The 15,337-nt window shown below is 35.0% G+C and overlaps 2 protein-coding genes across 2 annotated transcripts in view; both read right to left on the minus strand.

Moving 5' to 3' along the window:
- LOC122077352 (tetratricopeptide repeat protein 38) overlaps positions 1 to 6,157 on the minus strand; it is an 8,890-nt gene extending 2,733 nt beyond the window's left edge. Inside the window, exons 1-9 of the mRNA XM_042643275.1 lie at positions 5,785 to 6,157; positions 5,549 to 5,701; positions 5,366 to 5,464; positions 4,928 to 5,029; positions 4,526 to 4,669; positions 2,722 to 2,816; positions 2,492 to 2,621; positions 2,316 to 2,420; positions 998 to 1,104 (exon numbers count right to left, since the gene is read on the minus strand). Coding sequence (XP_042499209.1) covers positions 998 to 1,104; positions 2,316 to 2,420; positions 2,492 to 2,621; positions 2,722 to 2,816; positions 4,526 to 4,669; positions 4,928 to 5,029; positions 5,366 to 5,464; positions 5,549 to 5,701; positions 5,785 to 5,895 — 1,046 coding nt within the window. The 5' untranslated portion in view covers positions 5,896 to 6,157. The remainder of the gene's footprint in view (positions 1 to 997; positions 1,105 to 2,315; positions 2,421 to 2,491; positions 2,622 to 2,721; positions 2,817 to 4,525; positions 4,670 to 4,927; positions 5,030 to 5,365; positions 5,465 to 5,548; positions 5,702 to 5,784) is intronic.
- Positions 6,158 to 14,170: 8,013 nt separating this feature from the next.
- On the minus strand, positions 14,171 to 15,290 carry LOC122075676 (glutathione S-transferase U17-like). The gene is made up of 2 exons (XM_042640799.1): positions 14,824 to 15,290; positions 14,171 to 14,752 (listed from the first exon to the last, which is right to left on the minus strand). The coding sequence occupies exons 1-2, from the start codon at positions 15,148 to 15,150 to the stop codon at positions 14,378 to 14,380; spliced, it is 702 nt and encodes a 233-aa protein (XP_042496733.1). The 5' UTR covers positions 15,151 to 15,290; the 3' UTR covers positions 14,171 to 14,377.
- Between the last annotated feature and the right edge of the window lie 47 nt (positions 15,291 to 15,337).

A 15,337-nucleotide genomic window follows, 5' to 3' on the forward strand; every position in this document is an offset into this window, starting at 1 on the left:
GAAAAAAAAAAAAAAAGGGATGGCAAGAGGGTGGGAGACGTCATGGTTTAAAGTATCTCCGATACCGATACGATACCCTTCGATACGTATCTTAAATTTAGCCTACCGATACGATACACACCGATACGATACATATACATGAAATTTTTAAAATACTTTCATATCGATATATATACTACGATACATACCAATATGCACCGATACACTATCAATACGTACTGATACTCTATGGAAAATATAAAATCAAGGCGAAATATACGTTTTGGTATGTATTGATACGTATCAGTGAGTATTGGTATGTATCAATCAGTACGTATCGGTGAGTATCGATCGGTACGTATTGGTGAGTATCGGTATGTACCGATACAATGCGCTACGGTCATATAATGGCCAAGATGGGTATTTTTCAGAAAATACGATTTTTTGAGGGGTTTTTGTTCCAAAGTTGCTGCCAACCATATTTCTCTCTAATTAAAGTGAAAATCAAGGTTGGGAACAAGGATTTTACATTCATGGACAACTACAAACATTGAATTCTTAGTACGATACCCTCAATTTAGTGTTTATACATAATACATGTTATCAATAGCTTTTTTTAACAAAATTTTTATGCAAAAGTGTTTAAAAAGGTGTTTCATATCTATTTATATGCGTATCTCCGATACGATACGATACCCTCCGATACGTATCTTAATTTTGATCGACCGATACGGCGACCGATATCGATACTTTAATCCTTGGGTGGGACAAATGCGCAGTTCAGCCAACCTGGTCCCACCCCATTTAAGACATTGCTCAATTCAACTCCAACCCACTCCCATGAAACATGCTGGTGGTCCGCAGTTGAGGCAAGGCCGGTTGGCTCGGGTTTCCTTGCATTCTTATAAAACCCTAAACCTCACCATTGCCATGCCCCCACCCCACCCAAAAAAAAAAAGAACACTGGCAATGGAATGTTAGTTACTTGACGAAAAAATAAATATTTTTTCCTATTTACCTGGATTTCATGCCATTTAGCAAATCCTCTGCTTTGTTGCTTTCCTTCACACTACCAAAGGCCCACAGTATCAACATATCAAGGAGCCATTCCACATTCCAATTGGACTGTCAAATGATAACGTGCCATCCAGGAAAGGTAGAAAAGTTAATTGACAGTATCTTAAAGTATCAACAAATCGTTAAAAATGATATTGTAAAAATAATAACCAACTTAAAGTAGCAACTAAAAAATGGTGTACCCAGTGCACGAGGTTCCCGCCATTACGGGGTCTGGGGAAGGTCATAATGTACACAGCATTGTCCCCACTTTGTGGAGAGGCTGTTTCCTGACTCGAACCCGTGACCACTTTGTCACAGTGAAGCAACCTTACCGTTGCACCAAGGTCCACCCTCCAACTTAAAGTAGCAACTGATCCTTATAAAATGATATAGTAAAGATGATAACCAAAGAAACTATAGAATTATACTCACAAAATTATTAAAACGACAGCATTAAATTGTAAAGGCAAATATGTATAAGAACAGATATGCAGGCTAATGCTTATATTAGTGACTTAGGAATGGCCATTGTGGTTAATTAGGCCAATGGATAAAGCCGACAGTCACCCACAACATGTATCCAAGGCAAGGTGGAAATCCAGAAAAGGTTCTCATATTGGCATGGTAAATGGTGGGTGTCCTACTAGGATCATTGATGAGACTAAAATATATCTTTTTATAAGATAATTGGTTTACTTACAATTGCAAATCTAACAGTTCAGGTTGTGGCATAGTAGAGGATAGGAGTTTCCAATTTGTAAAGTGACAAGCACTGGTTCCCACCCCCTTACTTTTTAATAATCACAATCTCCGGATATGGTGAATTGTTTCCCCTGTAGCTCCAATTGTAAATCTTTCATGAGTCGCAACACCTATCTTATGGAGTTACTCTTTGATAAATTAAATTATATATCACTCACTTTAACAAGCTGAAAGAAGCAAACACTGACAGAAGAAATTTCCAAACTACAGTATTGGACTGAAAATTGAAATGTTCAAGTCACCGTGGCTACAAAATCAAGGTCTAGATGAACTATTCCTGTACCAAATACTCATTTAGAAAAGCCAAAGTCTCTCTAAAGAAGTCACCCCTTACAGAGTCTGTGCACTAACAACAATTTTCCCGTCTCCCGCTCCCTTCTAAAATTCTCCAATTGCCAATCACGAAAAGATTTATAGTTGTGCCTAACAATGACGATCATATTGCTCTTGCATGTAGCATCACCAACTTCTACACATAAGACTATCTGAAATTGATAAATGGTACTCTTACTCACTTGATCCATTAGACGGCCTGTCAAGATCTCTAGGCGATCTCCGAAGAAACCCATTTGACCCCGTAAATATATCCGCAACAGCAAACCCAGAGCATTCAGATACACCTGCATGCATCGAAGCAATGTGTAATGAGAGCGCAATCTGGTAGTGGTGAAGATGATAATTAGTAAGGTACCTCTTGGCAAACAGCATCACTTCTTTGCAACTCTTTCCAGATATTTTCATCATAAATCCTTAAGATTTTGGTAATTGGAGAATAGCCTTCCATGTAACAAATAGCCACATGCCACCAATTGTGTGTGTACCTGAAAATAAAAATTGTTTAGCTGTCTCAAAAACTAAATAATTTGCTAAATGACTGAAGTCATAACAAGCTCTTATGTCATAGAAATAAGTATACTATACATGAATGATGAACAAGATGTCCATGAAGAGGAATATTCTTCCATGAACTCTACTGCTTCCTTGAAACGACATTCATACTGTAAGACATGACAAAACTGCACAAGAATCCACAACATTACCAGAATCCATAAGTAAAATAAATATGAAGCTTTCCTGCATACGAATAAGCAAAAAGTTTCTTAACCCAACCAGTAGGTGTAGGGGAGTCAATGATTCAGCCACCACTGTATCAAAACCTGCCCTAGTGTTTTTTTTTTTTTTTTTTTTTTTTTTTTTTTTAATAAAATCAAATCCCCACTCAATATTTGCAGACAAAAGAGAGATGATTGTTTCCAGGTATACTAGGAATTTACATGTTAGATCAAGTAAAATAAAACTTTGTACATCAGGATACCCAGACTAGACAATATTAAGAATTAATTTCAACTTCCAAGGTGATGCATTGAGGCAAAATCACCTAGGTAAGTAAATGGGTACCATCCATTAACTAATTGGTATAAAATTATTACATATTCTTTAGATTAGAATTTCTTCATAATTATTACATACTATCTAGACTACAATTTCTTCAGTACAAGAATGGAAGCGAAGGATAAAGCATCACAAAATAACAAGAAACAGCAAGTCATGCTAAAGTCAACAGTGCTATTTGTGCACGCTGGTTGTGCACACCAAGTGCTCTTTCAATAAATGGTTCCCTGGATATAAAACAAGGGATTTCATTGCCACTACAGTCAAATAATATAATTGTCTGAGATAGATGGTGACATATAATAAATTGCACACATTCAATAATTAATACCTCTTGTATGTGCCATATATATATATATATATATATTTTAAAGTACCAACTTAGATAAAAGACCAGTTCTTCATATCCCTCGGCAACATTCCATTAGCTTATATTGGTACATGAGAAATTCCAGAGTAACCTTTTTCCTTCCCAATCTTGGGGTAGACTTCTATGTCCAACTCATATGTTAGCATAAAAATGTAGTTACAAGAATGCTTTCAAGTCTTAACTATGGTGTTAAAATGTTCAAAATTAGTGAAAATATCCCGTTATGGGTCTTCCTAACTTCCTGGAACTGGACCAAACACTTTCCACTTGTAAACTGCCGATGAAGTGCACTCTTACCACCTGTTGAATTACATGCATAAGTTGTACTTGGGCCATTTCTAAAAGAAGTAAAATTTTAAGATTCATATTTCCAATAAATAACGTAACAATTCAAAAGATCTCAGATAAACCATGATATTGCTTAAGAAATATCCTAAAGATTAGGAAACATGGTAGCCAGGGAACGTGTAATTGCTTGGTTCACTACAAGCCTTGCACATTCAAAGATTCAAGACCAGCAACCATAGCCAAATGTCAAACGTTATGGATCCTTGTGTTTGTCAGCACTTCATTGATAAATTTCCGGGAGTCCCCAAATAGGAACAGTAAGATTGCAACGAAACAATTCAATAACTGAAGATTACCCAGTATAGTGTGAAAGGGTAAAATAAACCTGTTTCTCAATTTCTCATACAAATGAATAAATCCAAGAATTGAAAGAAAGTAAACATGAGGATTACTTGTGGTTCAATGCTAAACTAGTAACCATATTCAATCTCGCAGGAAACTTGATAGACTAAAATATAAAAGTTCAACAGTCAAATTGATAATAATACAACATAGGCATGCAGAGTCTGGACTGGAAGAATAACTAAACATTATCAAAAAAGGCAGATAAAAATTCACGTCTAAGAATGCAATTAAATGTATTCATTGGAAGACCTGGTAAAAAAATTGACTTACATTATGCTGTGACCATAGATCTTGCTTGTTGATTTCTAAGCCCTTCCTTGCTGCCTTCTCAGCATCTTCCATTCTGCTGAGTTCTAACAAAGGAAAGGCAAGCATGCCATATATGTAGCTCTCTTGTTGATTTTGTGGCAGAACCTGTTTCATTTACAAAATATGAAATTTTAACCCATGTCACGGCCCAGAAAAATTAAGTAATTAAATACTCTTTGAAAGCCTTAGAGATGATGCACAAGATGTAGCTCAAAATTCACTTGAATAATATTATTTTTGACAAAACATACAGGAAACTGCTGGCAGGACAGTGCATTATTCGTTGATAATCCTCTTTACTTAAAGAAAAGAAAGAAAAAGAACTATATCTACGATATTCTTTTGGTCCAGAAGGAAATTAACCTGTTCAGCAATGACCAAAGATAGATCAGGCCGACCCATGTAGAAGCATAGAATTTGAGCCCTCTTCAGAGATACCAGGTCCTTAGGGAACTGTTTTAGCAGCTGGAGACATGGACCATCACAGGAAAAATTAGATAGCCTTGCAAAACACAACAATTAGCAGAAAAATGTCTTTTTAAGGGATCATGATTTCATGACTAGAAAGATAGATGACCATTAGTGGAAGCCCTTAAAAAGGAGCCACAATTCGAACACGGAGGAAATCTTATAAGGTTAAACTAGGGAAAACGGATTAACTAGGACCACATCAGAAAAATAAAGCACTAAATATTTTTTGAAAAAAAAAAAGGGAAATACTTTCCCCCTGCAAATTGATTTTAATAAATAGAGAAACAAAAAGGTAATCAAAATTCAGGAGGAACTGAAGATCCAACGCACACTCGAGTGTGAATGAAAAGCAGCATCGTCATCCCTGTCTTCGGCGATCAAAGAGGAAATGGCGTCAAAAACAGCTTTCTCGTACGGGGTGGCCTGTACCTGCACAATTTGAAACAGTGATTAGGAAAAAAAGAATAGAAGAGAAAATTAAATGGGAAATCGGAAAAATGGAGAGAGAGTTACCAGTCGGGACTCGGCAGCGGCGAGATGATAGGAAAGACGAGATGGGTCACTGGTGGAGAAGCAATGAGCAACGAGAATGTTGGCGAGAACGCAGTCCGGGTCATGGGACACAGCTTCAAGAATCACTCCTCGTTCTCTTCCATAGGTAAGAAGCTTCAAATCCATCCAAATAAACCGAATTCAAGACTAATTGAATGAACATTAGGGTAGAAAAGGAGATTTGTATCGATACATACCTGATGGTAATAAGAGTTGATGGCGGAGATGCAGGCATCCGAAGAAGTTCTCACCTGGTATCCCCATCTATCCACCTTCACTCCTCCTCCTCCTCCTCGTCCTCCTTCCATCCCCTTCTTTCTCTCCCTTTCTCTGGACACTCTTGATTGATCAGTCTGAGCTTCTTCCTAGTAAAAGAAATCAGAAAAACTCTCTTCCGCTACAGTGGATTCGCTGACTACGCAGTAGCAGAAGACCCTCTTCCATCCAGAGCTCAACAGCTGATATCGATAAGGATCCACGTCACCAAATGCCGACGACTCCGTCAATAGACTCAAAAAAGGCTAAGCGAAGCTGCTTCGATTTTCGATACTCCACCGCTTCTGATTCCCGCTTGCCAAGTGTATCATCATCACGTGGAACGTAAAAAGAAAACTGCCTGGCGAGCATGGCCCTGACACAGGGCCCACGTAAATGATCGCGAAATCAGAAATCTTATTCACAGTGATGCTTTTTTTTTTTTTTTTAGTAGAACATATTGATGCCTTTACGTTTGCTTCTATTGGGCAGGACACGCAATTAAAGAATTGATTTTTTTGATTATCATTTTTTTATTATTTATTGACATAGTAATCAAGACAGCGATCTTTTGCCTATATGTTTTAGAGGTCGCTTAATGCCTTAATCCAACCAATAATAGTCAACTTCAAAAAAAGGTTTTTGAACCGAATAAAACGTTTGGTTTTTTTTTTTTTTTTTTGATAAATTTTGGTGTCTACTTGATGTTTTTTTAATTTTTTAACCCAAAAATATAAAAAATAAAAAATTAGAAACACAAAATGATGAAACAACAAAACCTTATTCCGAATGAGTAACACCAAAAATCGAATAAATCTAAAATAATGGTATGTTATGGTCCTAAGACTAGATTGAATTACACCGAAAACCAAATGAATCCAAAGTCAAATCAAAATCGAGTCAAAATCCATACCAAAATTGAGACCAAAATCAACTCAAAACTCATAAAAATATATAAATTTGTATAACAAACCGAACTCAAACTGGACCAAAACCTAAATCAATCAATTACAAATTGATACAAGAAACTAAAACCAAACTGAACTAAAATTAAAACCAAATTTTTTTATTGGTTTGATTTTGGTTTCACCATTTTCACATCGAATTGATCAACCTCAATCAAAGCCAAACCAAACAAATCGATTGAGACTCGAGAGACTACTTTGGTAAAAGGACCAAATGACTAAATATATACTCATTCACCGCATGGCTCAGGAAAACTGTCTAGATAAAAAATAAGCCTCCACATTGAGAGAAAGCGACGAACAAACAAAAATATAATATGGGAAAGCATTACTAAGAGATAGAATGTCCTCAACAATTACATGAATGTCCATTCTAGGGAAGTTGTTTGGGTAATGGTTTGAAAACTTGTATTATGACGAGGAAAGAAGGGTTAGAATAATTAAATGTAAAAGAGTTGCAAACCTTCTAGATTTCCCATAGAAGGGCAACCCATTGGAAGATGGCTTGATCTTTCATATAGGAGATAAATTAGAAGTAAACAACATCATATTTGAATGAAAAGATTTATGGTTAATTAAACCATACACTTTTAAATATTCCCCATCCTATGGCTGGAAATTCCCTCGTTAAGAATATTGGTTGAGTGCCCAAGCATCATTGCCAATGTCAATTAGAGAACCATCCCTAACCTTCCTCCAAAGGCCCTGAAAAAGGAAATCTCTATCCTTGAGAATTCTTTGTCATGCCAAGAACAACATTTTTTTAACCGGGGCCTCAAAAAACTAGAAAATATGTATATATATATATATATATATATCATACTACTATTATATAAGTGCATGTACTCATGCTTCGTGGCTAACCTTTCTCTTGATTATTTTATCTTTCATTTTTACTTAAATTCTCTCTCTTTTCTTATCTTTATTATCATTTTTTTAATCTCTCTCAAATTATTTGTACCATTTCTATCTTTTATTTAATTTTTATAACTTTTATTGTTTATCTTCAATTTTAATTTAATTGTTAAAATCTGCTCTTTCGTTTTCTTTCTTTAACTCTCCCCTTACCCACGATCTGAATTGTTTTGGTAAATAATTTTTTTTTTTTTAATTTGGTTAATAATCCATGGTAGAGAATAAGAGTGTGTGATAGTTTTTATTTATTTGGTAAACTCATATTGTTCTACCAAAATAATTGAGAAAATCTTCTCTTTCCTTTTCTTTCCTTAACTTTCCCCTTTCCCACGATCTGAATTTTTTTTTGGAAATAATTTTTTTCTTGTTAGTTTTGGTAAATAATCCATGGTAGATAATAAAGGTGTGTGATAGTTTTTCTTTATTTGGTAAACTCACATTGTTCTAAAAAAAAAAACTCATTCTACCAAAAAAGTACCATATGTCTTCACATTCTCTTTCTTTTTTAATCTTAAATAACCCTAATATGTTGTAGCCACCACCGAATATCCTTGGTTACTTTTATTTCTCTCTTTCTCTCCAAATATTTTTGGATCGCTGTTAATAATGGTTATTCATATTTGCAAGTTTTCTGCTCCTCTATCTATCCATCATCAAAGAATTCATGGTAACCTTTCCAGCCAAACAACTTTGATTCACCATTAATGACCATTGTCTTCTTTAAATATATGAGATTTTGCATTCCTTTAACTCACTCTCTTCTTCTATAATCATCTCTATTTTTCTTCCCTTTTCATAATACTTCTCTCTCCCTTATTACTGTCACAGTAAAACTAATGGTATTAATTGATTCGATTTCGGTGTATACGATGCGGTTCGATTTGGTTTACATTTATTTGGCTGAAACCAAAATCGCACCATTTACTAAACGGTTGCGCTAAACGGTTTCGGTTCCATGGTTTTTAAACGATGTCGTCTTCATGGTTTTAAACAGTTTTGATTGCGATTTATTCCATACAGTTTTTAAACAGTTATAAACCAGTTGCTAGTTTATTAGCATGCTTACTAAAATTTGCTTTTATTGATAAATGTTTCAATCTTATATCAAATTAAATGAGGCATTGAACAAGTAAGGATTTAACTACATAACTACATAATAGGAGTAAATTATTGAATAGACTATTGGACAGCCTCTGTTGTCCTTAATTATTCCTTAAATTAAACCATTGTGTTTTGTTAAAACAATCAAATATTTAATCATTATACGGGTTCATCGGATCGGTTTTGATAGTTTAATTGGTTAAGTTTTCATAGTGTCAATTCGGTTTGAAACCAACAGGTTAAACGGTTAAAACTGACCTTATCCATTTAATTAATCGGTCTTAAACTTGAAACTAGAACCGAACCATTTACTAAACGGCTTTGCAGTTTCAATATAAACAACTCGGTTCGATTTTGATACGGTTTCGGTTTCAAATTCACATCCTTAAGTAAAACACAATCTGCTGAGGAGGAGGTGGTTATTTTCTATTTTTTATGTTTGATTTTGCTTCTATTGAAAGTTTTCTAATTTGAACCCACAGTTAAATAAATCAATTGGGGAAGTTGCATTCGAGGTCGTAATCTAACTTTACAAAGATTGTGCTCATACTAGATCAGCCTTGTTTCATAATCTGCTTTGTTTTTGTTTTGTTTTGTTTTATTCTTCTACTCCTTTGTATCTTAAACCCTTGTTTATATTAATTTTCTTTTCTTTCCAATTTAGATTGAAATAGATTGAGCCTTACAAAAATTTGGATCAATAAATTTTATAAAGGATAATTTTTAGAATGCATTTAGATTGTTGTAGACATTTAATTTCTCTGTCACCTAACAAATGCTCACATGTGCATTTGCACGTATCTATTCCACAAGTACCTACCTTAGCTTCTGCATGAGTGGGTACGTGGCACTACACGGGTCGTCGATGTAGGTGAATAGTTACTAACGCTTATATAAAAGTATGTACTCATGCTTTGTGGCTAATATTCCGCTTGACTATTTTATCCTTCATTTTTATTTAAACACCTTATCTCTTTTCTTATCAAAAATTTTTTTTTTATTTCTCCCAAATTGTTGGTACCCTTTCTATTTTTTATCTATATTTTCTTAACTTTATTCACCAAAAAAAAAACTCACTTCTCATCCTTTCATGTTTCTTCCCTCCCCTTTATTAGGTAACACAATCTCTTTCTCTCTCTCTTCCTGTTTTATCTCAAAATTATATTGGATGAATATGTCCTACTATAACTCTCCCTCTTAACATGTTTATTAAATCTCTCCCCTAGTTGCTTTCCTAATTTAGATTTTTTTTATATGTATATAAATAAATATTAGTTTCTTTATTTTCTTCAAACTCTCACGCACTCTTAAACTCTCACGATCCCATATATATTTTTTTTTTTTAGGAAACATCCCCATATATATAGAAAGTATAGTTTTATATATTCTCTACTTTCGGTATTCTCTCCCACTCTCTCCCTACACCCTCCCTTCTTGCAAAACTTAGAGAGAATTTGGTTTCCCACTTGCTCGTTGCTTGGTGATTCATCAGTTTCAAGAAAAGAGAAGGAGTATATTATCTATAAAGAATTGACGAACTGTTATTATTATTCTTCCATGACTGAAATTGGCCTGCAAGAACACCTCTTGAAAACTTGCGTTGATCCTCTTCTTGGGTTATTTTGCATGAGAATTTTCCCAATTATTTTTCTTTTTCATGGAAGATTGGGAGGATCCTAATAAACAGTCTCCGGGTCGGAGTTTGAACAATTATTTTTCTTAGAAATCAAATATAATCTACCACCTATCTCAATTTTAGTAGATGATTAATAAAGTTTTTAGCAATCGTTTAATAGTATTTAATAGATTAGATTTATTTTCATATCACCAACTTTGTTTTGTAGCAAGCATGGTTAGATTCAAGTTAGTCTCTCCTCTTTTATCTGTTTACTAGATTCAGTAATCATTCATTATGCTTTTTATTCTAACTTCTCATATCTCGTGCTGATGGTTATGTGATCCATGTGTTTGTTTGTGAATATTCTACTCAAGTTGATGCTAATTTAAGAATCGGTATAGATCAACTGTATTGGTTGATTCATATTGACTTGGGTCGACATTAACTTCCAATTTGGTCGAATGGTCCTAGTAGCATATTGTACTTTCATGAAAGGAGTTTTGCACCTCTTTCTCATCGTCTTCATCAGGTAATTGGTTCAGTTCTATGGAGACAAATCTTGGAAGCCAAGAAGCTGATGCCTTTTTATGAGAATGTGCTTTTAAAAGTGGAATGTTTCAGCTGATGAAGTGGCATTCAACAATCCAAAGAATAACTTTTGTGCAAAGATGAATTGCTCCCCTGCGACGTTTCTCTACTTGATACAGGTATCTACATTGATGAAATTGATTGGAACTATGATATTGGTCCAGACCTGTTGTTGGATTTAAAACGAGAACCACTACCTTGTGATGATGATGAGAAAGTGGGGAAGTCTAGGGTTTCTTTTTTTGGTTTTTAAATATCTCAGTTTCATGGTCAAAATGGGGTGATACAGAGTAAGATCAGTTAAAACTATTGACAACTAAATAAGAAAACAAAAAAAAACAAAAAAACAAATGCTTGCTTACTTGATGTTTTAATTTGTAGATGAATGATCTAAGCAAGGTAGGTTTATCCTTTAGATTGTATTCGGTGGCGGTTAGACTAAATATTTTTTTTATTTAATCATATTTTGGTGATTTTTTCAGGTTTGTTCAATTTCTTAAAACCAGAAACTGTAGATGGTCGATGGAATCATATTAGCCTAAATGCTTCAAAGGTATGCTTATCTGTTTCTCTCTTTTTTTTTTAATGGAAAATAACTAATTTTCTTTGGTTAATTGTCTTGCAAATTTTTTTTTTCATGGAACGAAAGAAATGTTTTTCCGCCCCTATTGAGCTAATCAATTTTTGTAATTAACCACCGGCATGTTGGGAAGGGTTTATCCAAAGACGCCAATACCCAGAAATTAGCTTTTCAACATTTGATTGAAGCTGAATTTTTTCCGCTCTTAAACCCACCTTTGATTTTTGTTTTTTAATAATTTTTATTATTTTTTTAAATCATGGCCAATGAACCGGATGACCTCTATATTGAATTTGCCTTTGCATCTTAAGAAGAGATTCACTTTCTTTCGGGTGTAGATTGATCTGCGACACTGTTATGGGCATAATTTGCACATACACTATGAAGAATGGTGTAAATCACAAGATGGCCAGCCGTTTTTCTATTGGTTAGTATTTAGTGTAGCAGTATATATATATATATATATATATGTTATTATGATGTTTAGCAAGGAAGAGGTAAGAAAACTTACAGCATGTTGGAGTTGAAGAACATGATTTTGCCCAACTCATTAAATTATAATGATGTGTTGGTTATTGGCCTGTTAATCCAGTCTAAAAATGATTTATACCTTATAGAGTGCAGTATATATTGTGATTTGAAATAAAGCTTCAAGGACTGAAAAGACTTGTATTCAATTTGAGCAGGTTTTCACCAAAAAAAAAAAAATTGAGTAGGTTGGACATTGGAGAAGGGAAAGAGGTTGATCTTAATATCTGCTCGAGATCTAAGCTTAGACAACAATGCATTAAATATCTTAGCCTTGTATGATTTTCTATGTTGATTGGAGCTTATTATAGATTCTCATTTGAGAAAATGCATTTGCCTTTTCTAAAATTTTCAATTAATTGATCATAGCTCTTATTATCTTATTACGAAAAAAGAGGAAAAGATGGGATAGATTTCACAAGAAGTAAATAAGAAAAAAAAACCCGACAATTACTCTGCTTCATGATCCCTTATGTTATATAGTTTGGATTATATGAAATGAAAAACCCGTAGAGTTTCAACGCAAAAATTTGAGGAAAGAGGTTGTTGTTGATGAGAACTTATTCTTTGATCATGAATTGGGAATTCAAGCAGGGTCCTAAAGAATAGTTTGAATTGTAATTTGAGAATTTGATATTTGATTAAAAGGAGTTCTATTGATCATAAAATTTACTTTACATGTTATCTTTGTTTGCACATCTGATAAAGATTTATCCCACAGACACTCTCTTTCTCTCTCATACTTTTTTTTTTTTTGGTAAGGCACGTAGACAGACACAATCTTGTCTCACGTGCATTCGGATTTACTAGTATATATTAAGTTTATCTTGAATTCTTGACCCATTTTGATAAATGACCCCTAATGCTAAGATGACAAAAGACATAAATCCATAAGTCTTCATCAAATAGCATGGCAAAAGATAGACAAACTAGTGTAATAATGATAAACAACTCTATGAGGGGCCATCGAGCTCCATAATGCTTGGTTGGTGGCTCTATTGAATATGACATGAAAAAATAAATTTCTATCAACAAGGGTGGCGATTGTGGGATTTTATGGTCTAAGATATCGACAAGATGGATAGAGGCCTGTAGAGCAACCACAATTTGTTGGATAGAGGGCTGCAGAGCAGGGTTCTTAAATTTGGGTTCGGCCTCAGATCGGTCAAGATATCAATTCGGTAATGATTTAGATTGGCTTAGATCTGATTGTATTGCACAAATTTAATAATCCTTATTTAAGATTAGGATCGATCAAGACTGATATCAATTCAATCTGATCAATACTGATTGATCCAATTCGAGTTTTAGAATTATGTTGTAGTCACCCATTTTGGAGGATAGAGAGATGAAGACAGAGAAAACGAAAGTATGGAGACAATTTTGGGCCGATTCCATATGTTTAAGCCTTGTATCAAGGTGGGGACAGGAGAATACATAGACATAAATGTGTGGGCAAAAATGTCAAAAAAATAAATAAAAGTGTGTGACGGATGATGCACTATTTTGGCTAATTTATAGTTTTATTTTTTTTTTGGCTAATTTGATCAAGAAAAATAATTTGTGACTTATATGGTAAATCAAAATCCTTAGGGGTTTGAGGCTCATCTCTTCAGGGCTTGATAGGGTTTTCACCTAGTCTAGCCAATTTGACTTTGTATGTTGTATTTGTTTTTTTTCCTACTTTAATATATTTTTCATTCATCCACAAAAGAAAAAATATATATATTTTTTAATAATCTCCTAATTTCCCTTTAGGTAAGCATGTCTAGTTCTACTTAAAATCAATAGGGTTCAATTCCAATCAAATATATGTCAGCTCATTGTGGCCTTGGGAAAACTTGGTGGATACAATTATCTTTCCTTAACAAACTTTATAAATCTTTATTTATTATTTTTTTTTTTTGACTTTGTAGAACTCAAACCTATAATTTTTAAACAAGTGTGCAACACTATTTCATAGAAAAAAGAGAATAATCAGGCAAAATGAAGAAAAATAGGGGATGATGTAAGAACTTATAAGGAATCTACAATTTGGAAGAATAAGTCGTTGCCATTTTAGCCCAACTTCCAATTTTATTTATTTATTTCTAAAATTATGAAGAAAAAGAAACAAAAATTAAAACAGTGATCTTTTTAAACTAAATAGAGTCTGGATCGGCGTACATGGACACTTGCAACCAAACGGAATCCTTAACTACCAGAGATTGACACTCACTCCTCAAAGATGTGGCTCTCTTTTAACTGGGAGGAGCAGCCTTGGACCTAGCATGCAGCATCTTAGCGAATTCCGCCAGCTTTTCCGTTTCCGGCATCACCTCCTTCACGGCCGGATCCAAACAGAACCGTTCAGCCCAACCCACCAGACCAGGCGTCTTAGCTTCATCCAGGAGTTTCAATCCGTTAAGCTTCTCGGACACCTTGATCCAACCCAAGAAACAACCAAATGCGATGTCAAGGTACCCTATCATATGCCCTCCAAAGAACCCTTTCCCTTTGTTACACTTATGGAAAGCTTCCTCTAGTAACACCATTCCATCCTTCACTTGCCCAACCGCCGCCGCTTTCGCCTCCTCACTCTGTGCTCTTGCTATCCCACTCAAAGCCGGAAACCACTGCACCAAATCATCAAAAATGAGTTATACCCAAGTCTGTAACAGATCTAAGAAATGAAATATATATATACCTTGTCGTCGATGTAGGCAGCCCAGAAGCGGGCGGTGGCGCGATCGTAAGGATCAGAAGGGAGGATTGAAGGACCGGAGGTCCAGACCTCGTCGATGTATTGGACGATGATGAGGGATTCGCAGATGGGTTTGTCGGCGTGGATGAGAACTGGGATCTTCTTGTGCACAGGGTTGGATTTGAGGAGGAGTTGGCTTTTGGGTGCCATCGTTTCTTGGAGGAACTCATAGGTGACTGTCTTGATGTTTAGGGCGATCCTCGCCCGCATCACAAACGGGCTTGGCCATGCGCCCAAGACCTTCACGTCGCCCTGATCAGCCATTGTCATAACTCTCTCTCTAGATATCTCTCTTTCTTTCTTTCTCTCTCTCTCTCTCTCTCTAACCCAGACCACTAAGAATGAAGCAGTTCATTCTCTTAAATAGATGGTGAAGGAGTTTGGTACCGTGAGAAGGCGATTTTTAATTACTTGGTCAGATGGGTTAGTTGTGGTATGTGGATCTGAAAGGGAAAGT

Source organism: Macadamia integrifolia, chromosome 4 (assembly GCF_013358625.1).
Source record: "Macadamia integrifolia cultivar HAES 741 chromosome 4, SCU_Mint_v3, whole genome shotgun sequence".
Taxonomy (NCBI): Eukaryota; Viridiplantae; Streptophyta; class Magnoliopsida; order Proteales; family Proteaceae; genus Macadamia; species Macadamia integrifolia.

What these genes read in the sequence shown, in the direction of transcription:
- LOC122075676 (XM_042640799.1), bottom strand. Translation starts at nt 15,150, where the DNA reads ATGACAATGGCTGATCAGGGCGACGTGAAGGTCTTGGGCGCATGGCCA. An exon ending in CTGCCTACATCGACGACAAG is followed by an intron (nt 14,753 to 14,823) that starts GTATATATATAT and finishes GATTTGGTGCAG; the next exon opens with TGGTTTCCGGCTTTGAGTGG.